This window comes from Charadrius vociferus, unplaced genomic scaffold (genome assembly GCF_000708025.1).
Source record: "Charadrius vociferus isolate BGI_N301 unplaced genomic scaffold, ASM70802v2 scaffold744, whole genome shotgun sequence".
NCBI classification, from domain to species: Eukaryota; Metazoa; Chordata; class Aves; order Charadriiformes; family Charadriidae; genus Charadrius; species Charadrius vociferus.
Genome location: NW_009648252.1, coordinates 873,760 through 888,414, shown reverse-complemented (window position 1 = coordinate 888,414; position 14,655 = coordinate 873,760). Strand labels below are relative to the sequence as shown.

Below are 14,655 nucleotides of genomic sequence, written 5' to 3'. Positions count from 1 at the left end.
CAGCGCTCCAGCGCCCAAAGCAGTTACTTGGCAAGGCAAACGCCATAGCCCCGAACATCCCCCCTTCCTCCTCCTCTCCCCACCTTTTATTGCTGAGCATGACGTTTACATGGCATGGAACATCCCTCCAGTCATTTTGGGTTGGCTGTCCCGGCTGTGTCCCTTCCAGCTCTCTGTGCACCCCCAGCCCTCTTGCTGGGGGGCAGAGTGGGAGAAAGAAGAGGCTGTGGCTCTGGGCAAGCACTGCTCAGCCGCAGCCAGAACATCCTTATGTCATCAACACTGTTCAAGACACAAATTCAAAACACAGCACAGGCTGCGATGAAGAAAATTATCTTCCTCTCAGCCAGACCCAGTACACTTGGTTTTGTAAGGAAAAATAATACTACAGTTCTATTAAGAATCTCTTCAGCACAATTTGAAATACTACAGTTTGTAGTAGTACATTTTTTTGAGGAATTTTAAAAATACATTATTTATGGGGAAGAGGGAGAGACTTCAATAGTTTATAATATACCTACAAAAATCATGTTCTTGTTTGCGGGTTTATAAAGAAGCAAACTGTTAAAACTAAATCAGATACCAGTTTGCTTAAAGATTGAAGTATTAAATGATAGAACCAAAATCAGTGGTTTCTGACTATTCTCAATTTTTTGTTAATTGAAGGCTCGTGTTCCAATGATCACTGGTCACACCATTATCTAAATTACAGTGTAAACAAAAACTTACTTAAATGTGTTTTTACTTAATCCAAAATGGCATTTGTTAATAAAATAGCAATGCGTGTCATTTATATGTGTAACTTGTTATTTCATATCCAGGAATAAGAGTGTCCCTTAAGTATGCATGTGTACAATGTATACAGTGTTCTGAATACTGCTTTTCTGTGTCTACAAAAAAATCAGGTGGCTCCTGTGCATTTACTTTTTCACAGGTTAATATACAGAGATCACTTAGCTTTGTAAGACTTTATTCTTACATTCTAAAAATATTGTTTCTGAACTTTTTTTTTTGGTTGATATTTTTCCCTTTACATTAGTTTGGTAATTAAAAATATCATCTAAACTTCTATTTATGTGCACAATGATGTTTTGAAGAAGCTATTTATGTGCACAATGATGTTTTGTTATACATGGTAGCAATTCCCATTTTAAATGGAAATGCTGGCTTCTTTTTCCTTTTTAATATCGCATGTGTTTTCATTACTATGTTTGTATTGTTTTGTGGTTGAAAATGAAAATATTTTTAGGAAGTTAGTATTTAAATATTTTTAGAACAGATGATGCATCCAGTAAATTAGAGCATTTCCCCCTCATTTGTAGCATTGAACCGTTTATTTCAAAATATTAAGGAGAAGCTCTTGGTTTGTACTACTGTTGTTTTACCAAAATGTCAAGCAAGCCTACACCACTTGGCAGTATCTGGTTTGTCTTTGTCAGTGTGCAGAGATACTAAGCTGTGCAAACGTAGTTGCAGCTAGTGTGTCAGCCACACTTAATACGCAGCTATATATCTGACTGCAAAACATTATTAATACTTGCAGTATTAACAGCCATTACTTCAATCTGCTGCCTCAAGGTCAGCTTTCGCTCCCCACCCCTGTCCTTGAAAATATTTCGTAGATGAAGTAATACAAGCTTGTGATTTAGAAATAAGAAAAAGAATGCAAAGACTTGTGCTTTACATCTGTATCTATCTCAGATTACATCTATATGTCCTTGATCCCATCACTTACCTCTCTTAAAATTGTGCTTATTTGCTACATTTGTGTAATTTATTTCCTGCAAAGAGCTATTGATGGAATTAAATTATTCACCCAGTATTTTGCTTTGGGGTCCAATGATAAAAGAGGTATGCATACTTAAGGGAAATTTAAATGCATTTCAGATGTTTTAAATTATTTCCTCAGTTTCTATTCCTGAATCCTCAGAAGGCAGGGAGTAGTGTAGCTTTTAAAATATTTAAATTCTAGTTGAAAAAAAAAATATTTTCATGTTGTTGATGTGCCATATCGATGTTCTCAGTTTTTTTTACTATGAGACCCTACAGTTCATCTACAATAAAGTATTAAGATACACTAAAGCAAGGGGCAAACCAAATCATGGAGACCTTAACAGAGTAAAAGGAAGTAGGGCTGGCAGTGATTTCAGAGATAACATTCCTAACAGATTTTCCCTGGCCAGTCCTTAAAAGCCTTCAATGATAGAGTTTATACTGCCTCCCCACACCATGTTTATTTGTAGTTGTGTTTATTCATTTTCTTTTGAATGACAAGTAAGTCTGTTAACTGTAGGGACAGTATTTATGTTGGTTTTTGACAAACTACTTCGTAATCTTTTTGTAATAAATCTCATCTGTGTCACAGTCTCTGTTGCTTTTATATATGTCTGATTTATTGATGAAGCTCAAACTGTTTCAGTCTTTGGTGCTTTCCAGCTCCTGAGGGAATCCTATTAAATTATTTTAAACCAAACTTGAATGTATTTTATTCTCAAAGGAGCATCAGACAAACCATTGACTGTGGTGTGAGAACACAAAAAAGACAGAAAAGTTTTGCTTCCTCTGAGTAATTCTTTAAAATCTCAAGCTGACAAATAAGTGACTACATATTCAGTTCAATTTCCCTCTCATCCAAAATTGTCCATTTTGAAGTACTCGTTCTCTGTCACTAGAATGCAATATATTGTCTGGTGCTCTAGTGGAGCCTCAGGTAAGTGTCTTTGGCAAATGAAGTATTCATGTGTTCCTACAGTGGTGCACGTGTTCTTCCAATTTGCGCCTACAAATACCGAATTTTCTGTGGTTGTACGTGTGGTCAGAGGAGTAACTTATTTCAGAATCATTGCATAAAATATTCCTAGGTGGCACAGAAAGGTGTTGAGTAGACAGATCTGACTTTCCTTTGCACAGACTAAGTCAGACACTAGTAGCAGTGCTTTACACAAACAATATTGATGAAGGGAAGTGCTCACATGGGTGAACAAATATGGTCGTCAATCTCAAGGTACTTTCTGGGTAGCATGATAAAGTGCTGTATTGCCTTGATGCCTCCTGAAGAAAACATGCCTTGGCTTTTTTATCTACACGTGACCATATTGTGCAGGTTCAGGGAAGAAAAAGGTAAGGCTAATACCCATAAGTATACTCTTTCTAAATTTTCAGCTGCTGGTCTCTTCAGAATTTTTGGTAGCAGGAGAAAGTTTCTTGATCCTACAAACTGGCCGCCAAAGTGTTATCTGTGCAGGAAACTAACACTTTGCATCTTTTCCCCTTTTGGCACATATGTACATGGTTAGTCACAAAAGGAGCTTTAAATTCATGATGAAATCTTTAGGAAAAAGAGAATCCTGATAGCTGGGGAGAATAAGATCCCTGTAGTTGCCAAATGAAGCACAAGGTTTACTATCATAAATGCAGTACTTGAAATCTTGCAGTTAAACAAAACCTAGTTTAAAAATAAATCACATTTTGTACTTGTAAGCTTTGATCCAATTTTGCATGTGGTTTTAGACAGTATGTTTTCAAATAACTTGTATTTCTCCAATGACAGATCTTAATTGATGTGGCATCAATGGCATATTAACTTTGTTCACCTGGCTGCACCAGTTAGATTTGGAGCAGAAAAAGAAAAGCCAGCAAAGAAGTGATGTGACAACAGAGTGGCCTTTATCTAAAGAAGTTCTGTAGTGTTATTACTGGTACATTACCAGTGTGAATTTGTTATACAGTACAGGTCTATAGATACTTTTTTTTTTTTTTTTCCCTTGTCTCATTTAGACTTTCAGATGTGAAATAGCTGGTCTGTTAAATGCGATTCTTGGAACTGTAGTGGAATATTGGATCATCTCAAGTTTGCTTATGGACAGAAATGTGTTTCATCAAATAGCTGATGATTTGGCACAGTACATTGCCATTTCATGTGATGGTGAGTGTTTGAAATGCCTCTTGAAGTTTTTAATCAGGTACACTAAAATCCAAACTAAAATCCTCAGTTTACTTTCACCTTATATTTCACCTTCTGTTGCAGCTGTGTAGTCTTCAGGTGTGATGTGTACATATGCAGGACACTTTTGGTGTGTGTAGGTGTCTGCCTGTCTGTCCTGAGCAAAGACCAAATAGACCAGGCTTTCTTACTAAAATCCCTCTAAATAAATCTCAATAGGTGTTAATGTGAAAGCAAGACTACACAGTGTGAAGAAGAAAAAAAATGGAGCTCTCGTGTCAGTTTAGGAAGAGCTTTAAGCATATCATAATAAGCCGTAACCTCAGAGACGCAATTGGAGACACCTTAGCTTAGGCTAATTCTCATGGGAAATACCACAAACTTGATCTTGTTTGCTAAAGACACTTCAGCCATAAGTGCAAAGGCTGCACCTAACTCTTTGACTCATACGAACTTCGAATGAAATATTTCAGTGTCTCATTCAAAATCCTTAGACTTAATGAACTTTATTTGGGGGGTGGGGAAAAATTCCAGCTAGTCTCATGAATCACTATTGTTCCTCTTCATTAAATATACAAGAGAAAGAGCAATGTCAGGACTCAAATGGAGCATTATCATTTAACGTGCCGTGTGTTGGTTGAGGTATCTGTCCTTTTAGCAACTAGGGTACAAGGAACTCAAAAGACCAAAAAAATTAACTCAGAAAAACTACTGAATGTTTTTAATTTTCAAACTTAATTCCCACCAAAGCTTCTCAAAACTTGTGGTTCTGCTTTGATTGAGTCTACAGATCAATTAATGTATGAGCACTTCTTAGCAGAACAGAGTATTCCCTCGATACAGCTAAGAGTTTCTTCCTCATGGCAGACCTTCCTTTCCACCTGTTTCAGTTGCTATTTTGACAAAATTATTTTGCTAGAATCAAAATAAAATATTGCCCTAAGAAAAATCAGTCATTCTAGTCATTCTGTCTCCTTTTCAAAAAAAAAAAAAAAAAAGGCCTCTAAGGCCTCTCTTTATATGCCTGATATGTATTGAGATAGATATAGATATATATTCTTCTGCTACTGTGTGTTCTGGGTTCTTTAAAACAGTATGAACTATTTGGTACATCTCAATGGGGTTGAAATTTGCTTATGGTCACTTTTAACGTAGGATTTATAGGTCACTGCATTACTTGCATATTTTGTTGTTCATGTATTATACATTTTCTCTGAATTGTGTTTGAATTGTGTCACTTACAGATTTTAAATGTGATCACTTGCATCCCTTCCTAAATAAATAATTTCATTCTCAAAATCAAGGTGCAACTTTTGCAAGATTGTATTTAAAGCATTTTTGAAAAAAAGTTTCACATAAAAAGTGGTGCCTTGCCTTTTAAAATCTGGTGACTGTTCTCTTAGAAGCTAGTCTTATTATCAGATTGACAGATGAAATCTTTTTTAATATGGGTATTTCTGGTAATTCTCATGGAGAATAACTTACGAATCTGCAACAGCAGGAAAAAAAGAAGTCTGGAAGAGGTATCTTCTAGATCACTCTATATGTAAAGGTTTGTTCTTTTAAGGCTCTTTTTCTTCCCTTTGCTTTTATCCAGATTTTTCGATACATGAATTAAAAATGTTCATTTGTTCCATACCATCCCTCTGGCTTCAAATGTTTGTTGCAGAAGCAGTTTTTAAAAAAATGTGTTTACAGAGGAATGTAACTATTTCTGAGGAACCTCTTTCTCTTCAGAAAATAGTAAGTAGCTCTTCTACTCCTTAATAACCTATCACACTTAAGTATTTTACAAGTAATTGGATTCATGAAAGTCTTGGAAAAAATCTTTCTTTTGTGGTCTAAGATCATGCTCATTTCATGCATTGTCTTCCACCTGTAGATAGACTCTACTGCATTTAAATGTATATTTGCCCAAGATCTGTGTTCAAAACAATGATTTTTCTTGCCAGAGAATTTGTAGTACCTGATTAATACGTTTATATGCAGTTAACGTGAAAAATCACAATGAAAGCTTTTTTAAATAGTCTCTGATGTAAATACTTTATTGCAATATTAAATTTTTAATTAAGGAAAATGCCCAATATGTAGTGTGGTTTTCCTGGGATATCTTTTTCTTCAGGTTTTTTGAAGACGCGACAGGCTATTGTTCTACTGTGTCCAAGTATTTGTTACATACTAGATTTTATTATTTTGAACCACAGTGTATTCCTGTGAATTTCTCCTCTTAAAAAATTTATCCTGCTTGCAAACCTTTTCCTGCCTTCAAATCACAAATTGTGATAGTTGATGAGGAAGCACATGATGAAAGCTGGGAAAGGAATTCTCAAAACCAAGACTGCTGGCAGGATGCAGGCAAATCAGAGAGATCACACAGTAATGACATGCCCTAACTTAGAGCCTGTTTCAGTAATCTTAATACTAACGACTAACCAGAATATGGAATCCATAACTGTTTCTGTATGGTCTAAAATTCTACAGGTAGAGGCAAAGAAAAACAAATTTATACCTTTGTACATTTTCCATACATAAACTCCTGTAAAATTCAGGAAAACGTATTTTGAACAGAGATCATTGTTTATTAATACATCATGTTTAAACAGAGCTCGAACAAAAGACTGTCAGAATTTTAAAAATAAACCAACTATATATCTAATATTTAACATATGTTGCCAACACATGCAGCAGCAGTTGCTATTTTTAGTATTGCCATGACTACTGATCACTCTCTGCAACTACTTAAATGTAAATTTTTGTAGTGCTTGAAACAAGTTCATGTGCTTTTTGTGGCTTTCCTTATCATTACTGTTTTTCCTTTCTTGTTCCATACAGTAGGTATTGACGATTGTCCAATTTTGCCAGCTCTTCTTGTACACCATGTTATCAGCTAGGCTTTTCTATGGGTCCAAATAGTGTCCTCCTTCTCTCTGGGGGTAAATCTACAGTGAGGGTGCATGTAAGCTGTCCCTTTGCCATTGCAAGTTACCTGCAGAATCTACAGTGATCTGCTAGATACTCTCAAAGCCTCCTTTAATATCTTTTTTCAGATATAACCATTGTGTAATCGTTGAATGAGTCCCCTCACTGGACTTTTTCCTATGCTTTTACCAAATGGTAGAAACTTGTATGACTTTTTAATATGAGCACTATAGGTGGGATGGAAGCTCTGTATTCCTGGAAAGAAACCAAAATGTCTACAATGTCCAAAGGTATCCTAATAATGAGAGAGCACCTGAGAGATACCTAGCTTATTGTCTTCATAATGCTCAAAGGCTTAATCCAACCCTTCATCTTAGAAGAGATGAAGGAGGGGAGTGAGTATTTTTTTACCCAGTTGCTCCCTGGGTTTTGCTCCCTGGGTTGGAAGCAAGAAGCTTGTAAATACTTTAATTAAGTACCTGAGAATCAAATAGCTTCAGTCTTATATCCAGCTAAAGGGGTCAAAATTTTCTTGGCTACCAAAAAACCAAGAGAGCGGTCCAGAATTTCCCACTTTCTGGCTCAGACACAACCCACTTGCCTCTGAGCCCAGCATAAAGTGTGTATTACAAGAATATGAAAAAGATTGCAGAAGATGACTTTAAACGATCTATATATGCAATCATTTAGGGATCATATTTTTAAAAACTTAGACACAGCAAGCTGTGGGTGGTGGATGACTGCTTTGCATGAAGTGCAACAAAAGAAAATGACTGCATTTTAATATACTTTGTACAAAGTCATTGAAAATGTTACTTTTGCAACAGGTTTGTTCCTATTCGCCTGCTTTGCGAGAGGTAGGGATGCATGAGACAATGCAGATGCAGAAAACAAAGAAAAAGAAAAGGAAAATAGGGCAACAGCCGTGCCCCGAGTCTCAAAGGGCATTACAGATGCTAAATGGTGATAAGCAGAACCAAGTCAAAGTGCTGCCTGATCTACCGTAAGTAATACCTATAACATCACCAGTTTTATTCTGCTTTGGGGGACAGCTTCTGACCTGACACATTTCTTGAACTTTCTATGACCTGTTTTGTTGTCTACAAATTACTGCAACTGACAGAAAGCTCCATTGTAAACCTGTAACACCTCTGGGCTGGGGTTCCCCCTTTCTCCCCATCCTCCGGCTCAGTGTATGTGCAGACTGATGTAATTCTATTTTCCTGATATTAAATTTAAAGTGTACATAGAGAAGTTGAACTGTTCATAGAATTACCTTTAAAGAAAGTTTAATTGTGTGTAATTTAATATTATTACTGTTTTAAATACAGTTATAATTAAATTACATAGAAATTATGTAATTAAGACATTTCAGAAAGAACTCTGAAATGGGTAGATCTAAGTATGCTGTATGTACACATTTAAAAGTATTAAGTACATATACATCATCTTAAAATATAAAATAGTGATTTTAGATGTGTCCCCTTTGCTGTTTTTTCAGTGACTTAATCTTTAATAAGTGCCCTCCATTGACAAAGAAGCTTAGAACAAAAGCGGAAGTTGAGGCTTCATACACCAAAGAGAATTGCTACGTTTTGACTGAAGAGTTACATTTTTGCAGGAGAAATACTAAAGGTATGCTATATATCTAATTTATCTCAAGAACTTTATATGGCTAGAATCGACAGTTTCAGGTTTAAAGGTCTTGTCCTGATGAATGTTGAACTGAAATGATGGCTTATGCCCAAGAATTATTTTCTTATGGTTCGTGTTTCTTTTTTCTGATGTCTGTTTAAAAGGAGGAATCGTATATATGGTGGAATAAAGCTGCCTTCTTTATTCCCCTCCCCCTCCCAGATATTAAATACAGTGTACAGCTTGTGTGAGCTCATTCCAGTCTTGCCCGCCTTACTTTGCTAATCCACCTCAACCTGTGCTTGGTAGGATCAACGTCTTCTGATTTGAAAGTATAATTCAGTCTTCATCTCTTTCAGTCCTAGACATTTTGTGAACAAAGACTGAGGAGTATGCTATGTTTCATAGCTGTGTTAAGCATATGGACTGTTTTCTTCCAGGCATTCAGCCCAGACTATGAAAGGCATTTGGCTTTTGTCTTAGCTATACTGGAACCCAAGTACCTAAGGAATAAAACAGCACTGCAGTAATTCATTCGGTTCCTACTTATTATACAAATTTAATAAATTGTACTGTACATGAGCCTTTACCTGAACAGAATTACTTGCTGGAACTACTTTTTGTCATCTTCATCATCAGAAATTTACCTATATCGCTTAAAACGCAACTATATTAACCATGACACCCAAGAGAAGGCTTAGAAAAAACTGGAAAAAGCAAGCTGGGATTGTTCAAAAAAAATTAAAACCAGAATTGTATCACAAACACTGAAGGACAAAAAAACCCTCACCCTCTTTTGGGATTTAAGAGAGCTTCAGTAACAGAGCCAGACCATGCATTTTTAAAATTGGTTCCCTTTCTCTATATTGCTTTTGCAAGTAAAATTGATGTGAATTATTACATGCTGACTTCTACAAAGAAAAGTGAGCTGAAGGACTAGGGCAAAAAAACCCCAAACCCGACTGCTTTTTCTCTATTCTTCCCCTGCCAAAATTGCAAGTAGTATCTTCTGTTGAAAGAATGAGCATGGAGCTGACAGATTTACATAGTGAAGGTATTAATGTAACAAAATATACGACGTAAATCTTATCGCAAAGGCTGAGAGATTTAGCCTGAGATATTTTTAATTTCTAAGGTGTTTGTTGCATCATCTTTCACCTGGCATCAAGATTTTCCTCTGGCTCTTGTTCAAACCTAATCATTTAGTGAAAGCAAAACAGCGTTTAGAATGGGTCTGAAGTTTTTATCATGCAGAAACTAATGGTGTCTTTACATGCAAGCAGCAGTTCTCAGTTGCTTGCTGTTCAATTTTTCACACTTACTTCAGCTTTACATGGTACTAAGGCTTGGGATTTTTTTTTTTCCAGCGGATTTTCTTTTTTTTATTATTATTATTATTAGGAGCCCTTCATTTATTTCTCTCTCTTCCCCCCTCCCTTGCTACTGTAGCCAAGTCAGACAGCCTATTGAGAAACAGCAAACCATCTGTTAACGGATTTGAAGTTCTGAATTATACTTGAGTGTGTAGAGGCACTCGTGCTTAGCCAGAAACATTCATTTGAATTAAGCTATAAATGCTGTGTAAAAAGAACCATACATTTTAACGTAGGTTCATGAATAAATTTAAGGGAGGGCAACTGCACTCTAAAGTTTTATTGCTTCAAAACCCAGTATTTTTGGTGTTCTGTGATCACTTGGTGCTTTTATAGTGTGATTGAAGCTTTAAACCTTGAACTGGGGGGAGATAATTCCTGTGTTAAACCGTTTGCAATACAATTTCATTGCTGGATCTCTGGTGGAACAGAAGCTCTGTGGGTATTTTTGAATTTTCTTAAAAGATGGTTAAACAGGATAAAGGAAAATCTTACTCATTATTGAATTTTCTGGCATATAGCCAGGTCTCCTAGTTCCAGGCACTTTGATTATTTTCTTTAGTTGCTATCTTGCCTAGTCTAGTGTAATCTATTAATTTTTTATGGTAGGAGAGACAGCCCTGCATAGAGCTTGCATAAGAAACAAAGTGGAGAGATTGATTCAGCTTCTGTCTTTCCCTGGAACAGACATTAATGCTAAAGGTAAGTTATTCAATTTCTCTACAGAACTAAGAAATTAAGCCAGATAAAGAACAGTATTAATTTCTATTTGGTTATAAAGTTTGTATCTGTACTATTAAAACTGTCGTTATTATTTTAAACAACAGAAAATGAGGACTTTATAGCAACAATTGAGGAAAGGTGAATTTGTAACTGAAGTGCGTTTTAACATCGCATTTTCTATTGATTTTTAAAAATGCCGTTTAATTTTTTTCAGATGTTTTTCAATAGAATTTCTTGTTTCGAAATCACAAGCTGCCACTGTAGCCATGATGAATACTAAAAAGTAAAGTGTTTTGCTGTCTAATAAATTCCATTATTAACATTTTAGTGCTACTTCTGCTGTTTTAAAACTTCCCTTGATTTATAATTCAGACTATGCTGGCTGGACGCCTTTGCATGAAGCCTGTAACCATGGCAGCACAGTGTGTGTCCGTGAAATTTTGCAGCGTTGTCCAGAGGTAGACCTGCTCAGTCAAGTGGACGGGGTGACTCCTTTGCATGATGCACTGTCAAATGGACATGTAGAAATTGGCAAGCTGCTACTTCAGCATGGGGGTGAGTGCATTTATGCTAAACTGGTTTAGGGAAATTATACACTGTTCTGAGTCCATATGAAGTTCGTGGTGTTTTTCTTAATAGTTGCTTAAAATAAAATGTTATTATGAAATATTTATTTTAAAACATTTTTAAGCCAAGCTGTTTTGGTCACAAGAAAAATAATACTGTTTTCACACTTATCTTGATCAGCTGAATATGGAATTAACCACGATTTTCACATTTTTTTCCAATATGGTAATGTTTTTATTCTGCATTTTACACCATATGCATTGTAACTATATTCTCCAAACTCATTAATGAAGATAAAGATTACCTAGTCACCAAGCAAAGCTAAGGATTTGCTTTTGTTTTGATGTATTTTTACCACGATGCAAAAATAGATCACTAAATCTCTATATAATCATGTATTTCAACATAAATTTGTTCAGCATTTATGAAAATTAATGTGATGGTCTTTGAAGAACACAATTAGCTTGGTAATTAGTTTAAGAAAAGAATCTATATTGTAATTGTGATAACTGCTGTTTAGGGATAATAGTGGGAGGGATTGCCTTAGTTTCTAAAAAAAGATACATTGCCCCTTAGGCAGACACATGATGAATGTTTTGAACAACATTTTTTGTTCAATGACAGGGAAGTTGTAACTTGTCTTGAAATATACTGTATCAATACAATTAACTTAGCATGTTTTTTTAAAAATCGACTGCAAAGAATGGTCTTGGATATCCACTCTTCCTTTTTTTAATTAATTTACTAAAATATTTGTGATATCCTTGCCATTGACCTACTGTGTCAGTTTAATCTCTGTGCATTATATACTGCGTCCAGATTTTTTCAATAAAAATCGTTCTGTGTATAGCCAGAAGGCAGAAGAATGCACGGTATTTAGATGGTCTATTACTTAACTAAGGTCGAGAAACAAAATTTTATTTCATTCTTGGCATAGGACACTCTGTATTTACAGTCTTCTCCTGCCCCCTAAAGGCTATTTCTGTGTCTGCTGTACAAGCACTGCCTCATAATCAATACATTCCTCTGCAGTTCTACCTCTGTGTTTGCTGAGCTTCAGTTCTGCGGCTCCCAGGTGTTTTATATATCTACTGAACCATGTATCTGACATGCCAAGCCAATAGCTGGGCTCAGTTCAATCGCTCTAAGTGATGCAATAGCCGATATTGTAGTAAGCCCAGCTCCTCAATTGGAAATGGCATTGCGCTGACAGATGTGCATTTTTCCTGGGCTATTGTGAGGAATAGGTAGTGGATGATCCTGTCGTCCTAGGGGAAGAGCTCTACTTGCACTTGCATTCATCAAGGTTTTCTGGCAACTCTAAGGCTGGGTGTACCCTTATCTTTGCCTTTGTCACACTCTGCGTTTTGGCCTGTCAAATAGCATGGTAGAAAGCATGTTACCCATTCAGTGTGGATTTACTCAGCTCCGTAATTTAGAACACGTCTCTGCAAAAACTTTTTCCGCTTTCTGTCTCTGAAACCCTTCAGCTTGCAGAAGTTAATTATATTACATAATCAGTGATGGAGTAAAAAAATACAGTGTTAATCGCAGCAAAGTTGAAACTTCTAGTATGGATATGGAACACAGCGGATTACCTTTTGTAATTAAAATATATTTCTGAAAATGTATTCAAGTTAAAATGGCATCATTACTTTAGCATAGTAACCCAAATTTACAAAAGAAGATTCCTGATGTATTCATCTTTGAAAAACACACCTGTAGTGTGTTAACTGCCTTCATTTTTTCTTACTGGTGCGGCCTTTCTTAAACTCATCAAGATGTCTGTAAACTGTTTAAATATTAATAGTTCCGTTCTACTAATAAACAGGAAATACCCAAAGAATGTAGTGTAATCTGAACAAGTAAAACATGTCCCATTTATTTATTCTAAGTCTATTTATTAGAGTAATTACTTTTTGTATTTCAGAAATCTGTTAAGACCAAATTTTGAAACTTGGTTGTTGGGGGAGACTAGGATTCCTACCTCAATAGTTTACCTTGCTGCATGGCCTGGGACCAGGTTGACCACACCATCCAGAAAAGTAAAATTAAGACCATCATAGTAACGCACCTTTAATTTGGAGTCATTGTCGGCAGACAAGCTGGTCTATAAAATACTTAATAGAATTTTACAACAGTAATAACATTACGTTTTTACGTACTCTGTGTATTGTTACTTGAAATTTTAGGATGAGCAACATCACAGAATCACAGAATGGTCAGGGTTGGAAGGGACCTCTGGAGATCATCTAGTCCAACCCCCCTCCCAGAGCAGGGTCACCCACAGCACGTTGCACAGGACGGCGTCCAGGCGGGTTTGGAATGTCTCCAGAGGGGGAGACTCCCCCACCTCTCTGGGCAGCCTGTGCCACTGCTCCACTACCCTCAAAGTAAAGAAGTTCCTTCTCATGTTAAGATGGAACTTCCTATGTTCAAGCTTGTGTCCATTACCCCTTGTCCTGTCACTGGGCGCCACTGAAAAAAAGACTGTTCCCATCCCCTGGCACCCTCCCTTTAAGTATTTGTAAGCATTGATAAGATCCCCCCTCAATCTTCTTTTCTCTAGACTAAAGAGCCCCAAGTCCCTCAGCCTTTCCTCAGATGAGAGATGTTCCAATCCCCTCATCATCTTTGTAGCCCTTTGCTGGACCCTCTCCAGCAGATCCCTGTCCTTCTTGACCCGGGGAGCCCAGAACTGGACACAGTATTCCAGATGTGGCCTCACCAGGGCAGAGTAGAGGGGGAAACATTTCAGTTTCTTTCCTGTTTCCGTATAATAATCCTCGGCTTTCAACCTAGCAAAACTGGGAAGAAAATTAAGAAAATATTGCAAAGAAACTGTTACAAAGGGTCTTTCACCATGTTCTAGATTGTATTGGAAATGTGTAACTCATCAGTTACATCAACATAACTTAGTACTTAGCTTCTGGCAAAAACCAAACTAAAATCTTGTTCGGCTGCCAAATTGGCTGTGCTGTTATTGTTAATGTTTATATTTTCCCTGCAGGACCAGTCCTCCTACAGCAGAGGGACGACAATGGAAAATTGCCACTGGATTATGTTGAGTCCATAGCAGTAAAGCAAGAACTTCTGAATGTTGTCCATCCAGAAGAGAACATTGAAAGCTTCTATGAACGCACAGAACAAGATTTTTGCAGTCAGCAAAGAGAATTGTGGTTGATTTTATTTAATAAGATGCTGCTGAATTTTTGTTCCGTTTATAATCTGTCTTCACCCTTTACTTTAACTCTCAGAGAGGTAGCTTGTTCAAATGTACTTCCAGTAAAGGCTCATGATAACTGTAAGATGAAAAATACATTTTCTGCAGATTGGTTAGTAGATACATATTTTAGAGAGGTAGAAACTTTTCAAAAGCTACCACAGTTTTTTCAAGAAATATCTGCAAACATGTTTTTTTTCCCTGGAGAACAGATGAAGGCTTTATTAGCAACTCTGGAAACTATGGTTGAGGCATATCAGCTCTTTACTTAA

At 36.5% G+C, this 14,655-nt stretch overlaps 1 protein-coding gene across 1 annotated transcript in view; it reads left to right on the top strand.

The window, feature by feature from the left end:
- Positions 1 to 14,655, top strand: part of ANKRD32 (ankyrin repeat domain 32) — a 37,399-nt gene extending 22,744 nt beyond the window's left edge. The window contains exons 11-17 of the mRNA XM_009884340.1: positions 3,778 to 3,925; positions 5,541 to 5,686; positions 7,690 to 7,865; positions 8,364 to 8,497; positions 10,480 to 10,572; positions 10,966 to 11,148; positions 14,171 to 14,655. Coding sequence (XP_009882642.1) covers positions 3,778 to 3,925; positions 5,541 to 5,686; positions 7,690 to 7,865; positions 8,364 to 8,497; positions 10,480 to 10,572; positions 10,966 to 11,148; positions 14,171 to 14,655 — 1,365 coding nt within the window. The remainder of the gene's footprint in view (positions 1 to 3,777; positions 3,926 to 5,540; positions 5,687 to 7,689; positions 7,866 to 8,363; positions 8,498 to 10,479; positions 10,573 to 10,965; positions 11,149 to 14,170) is intronic.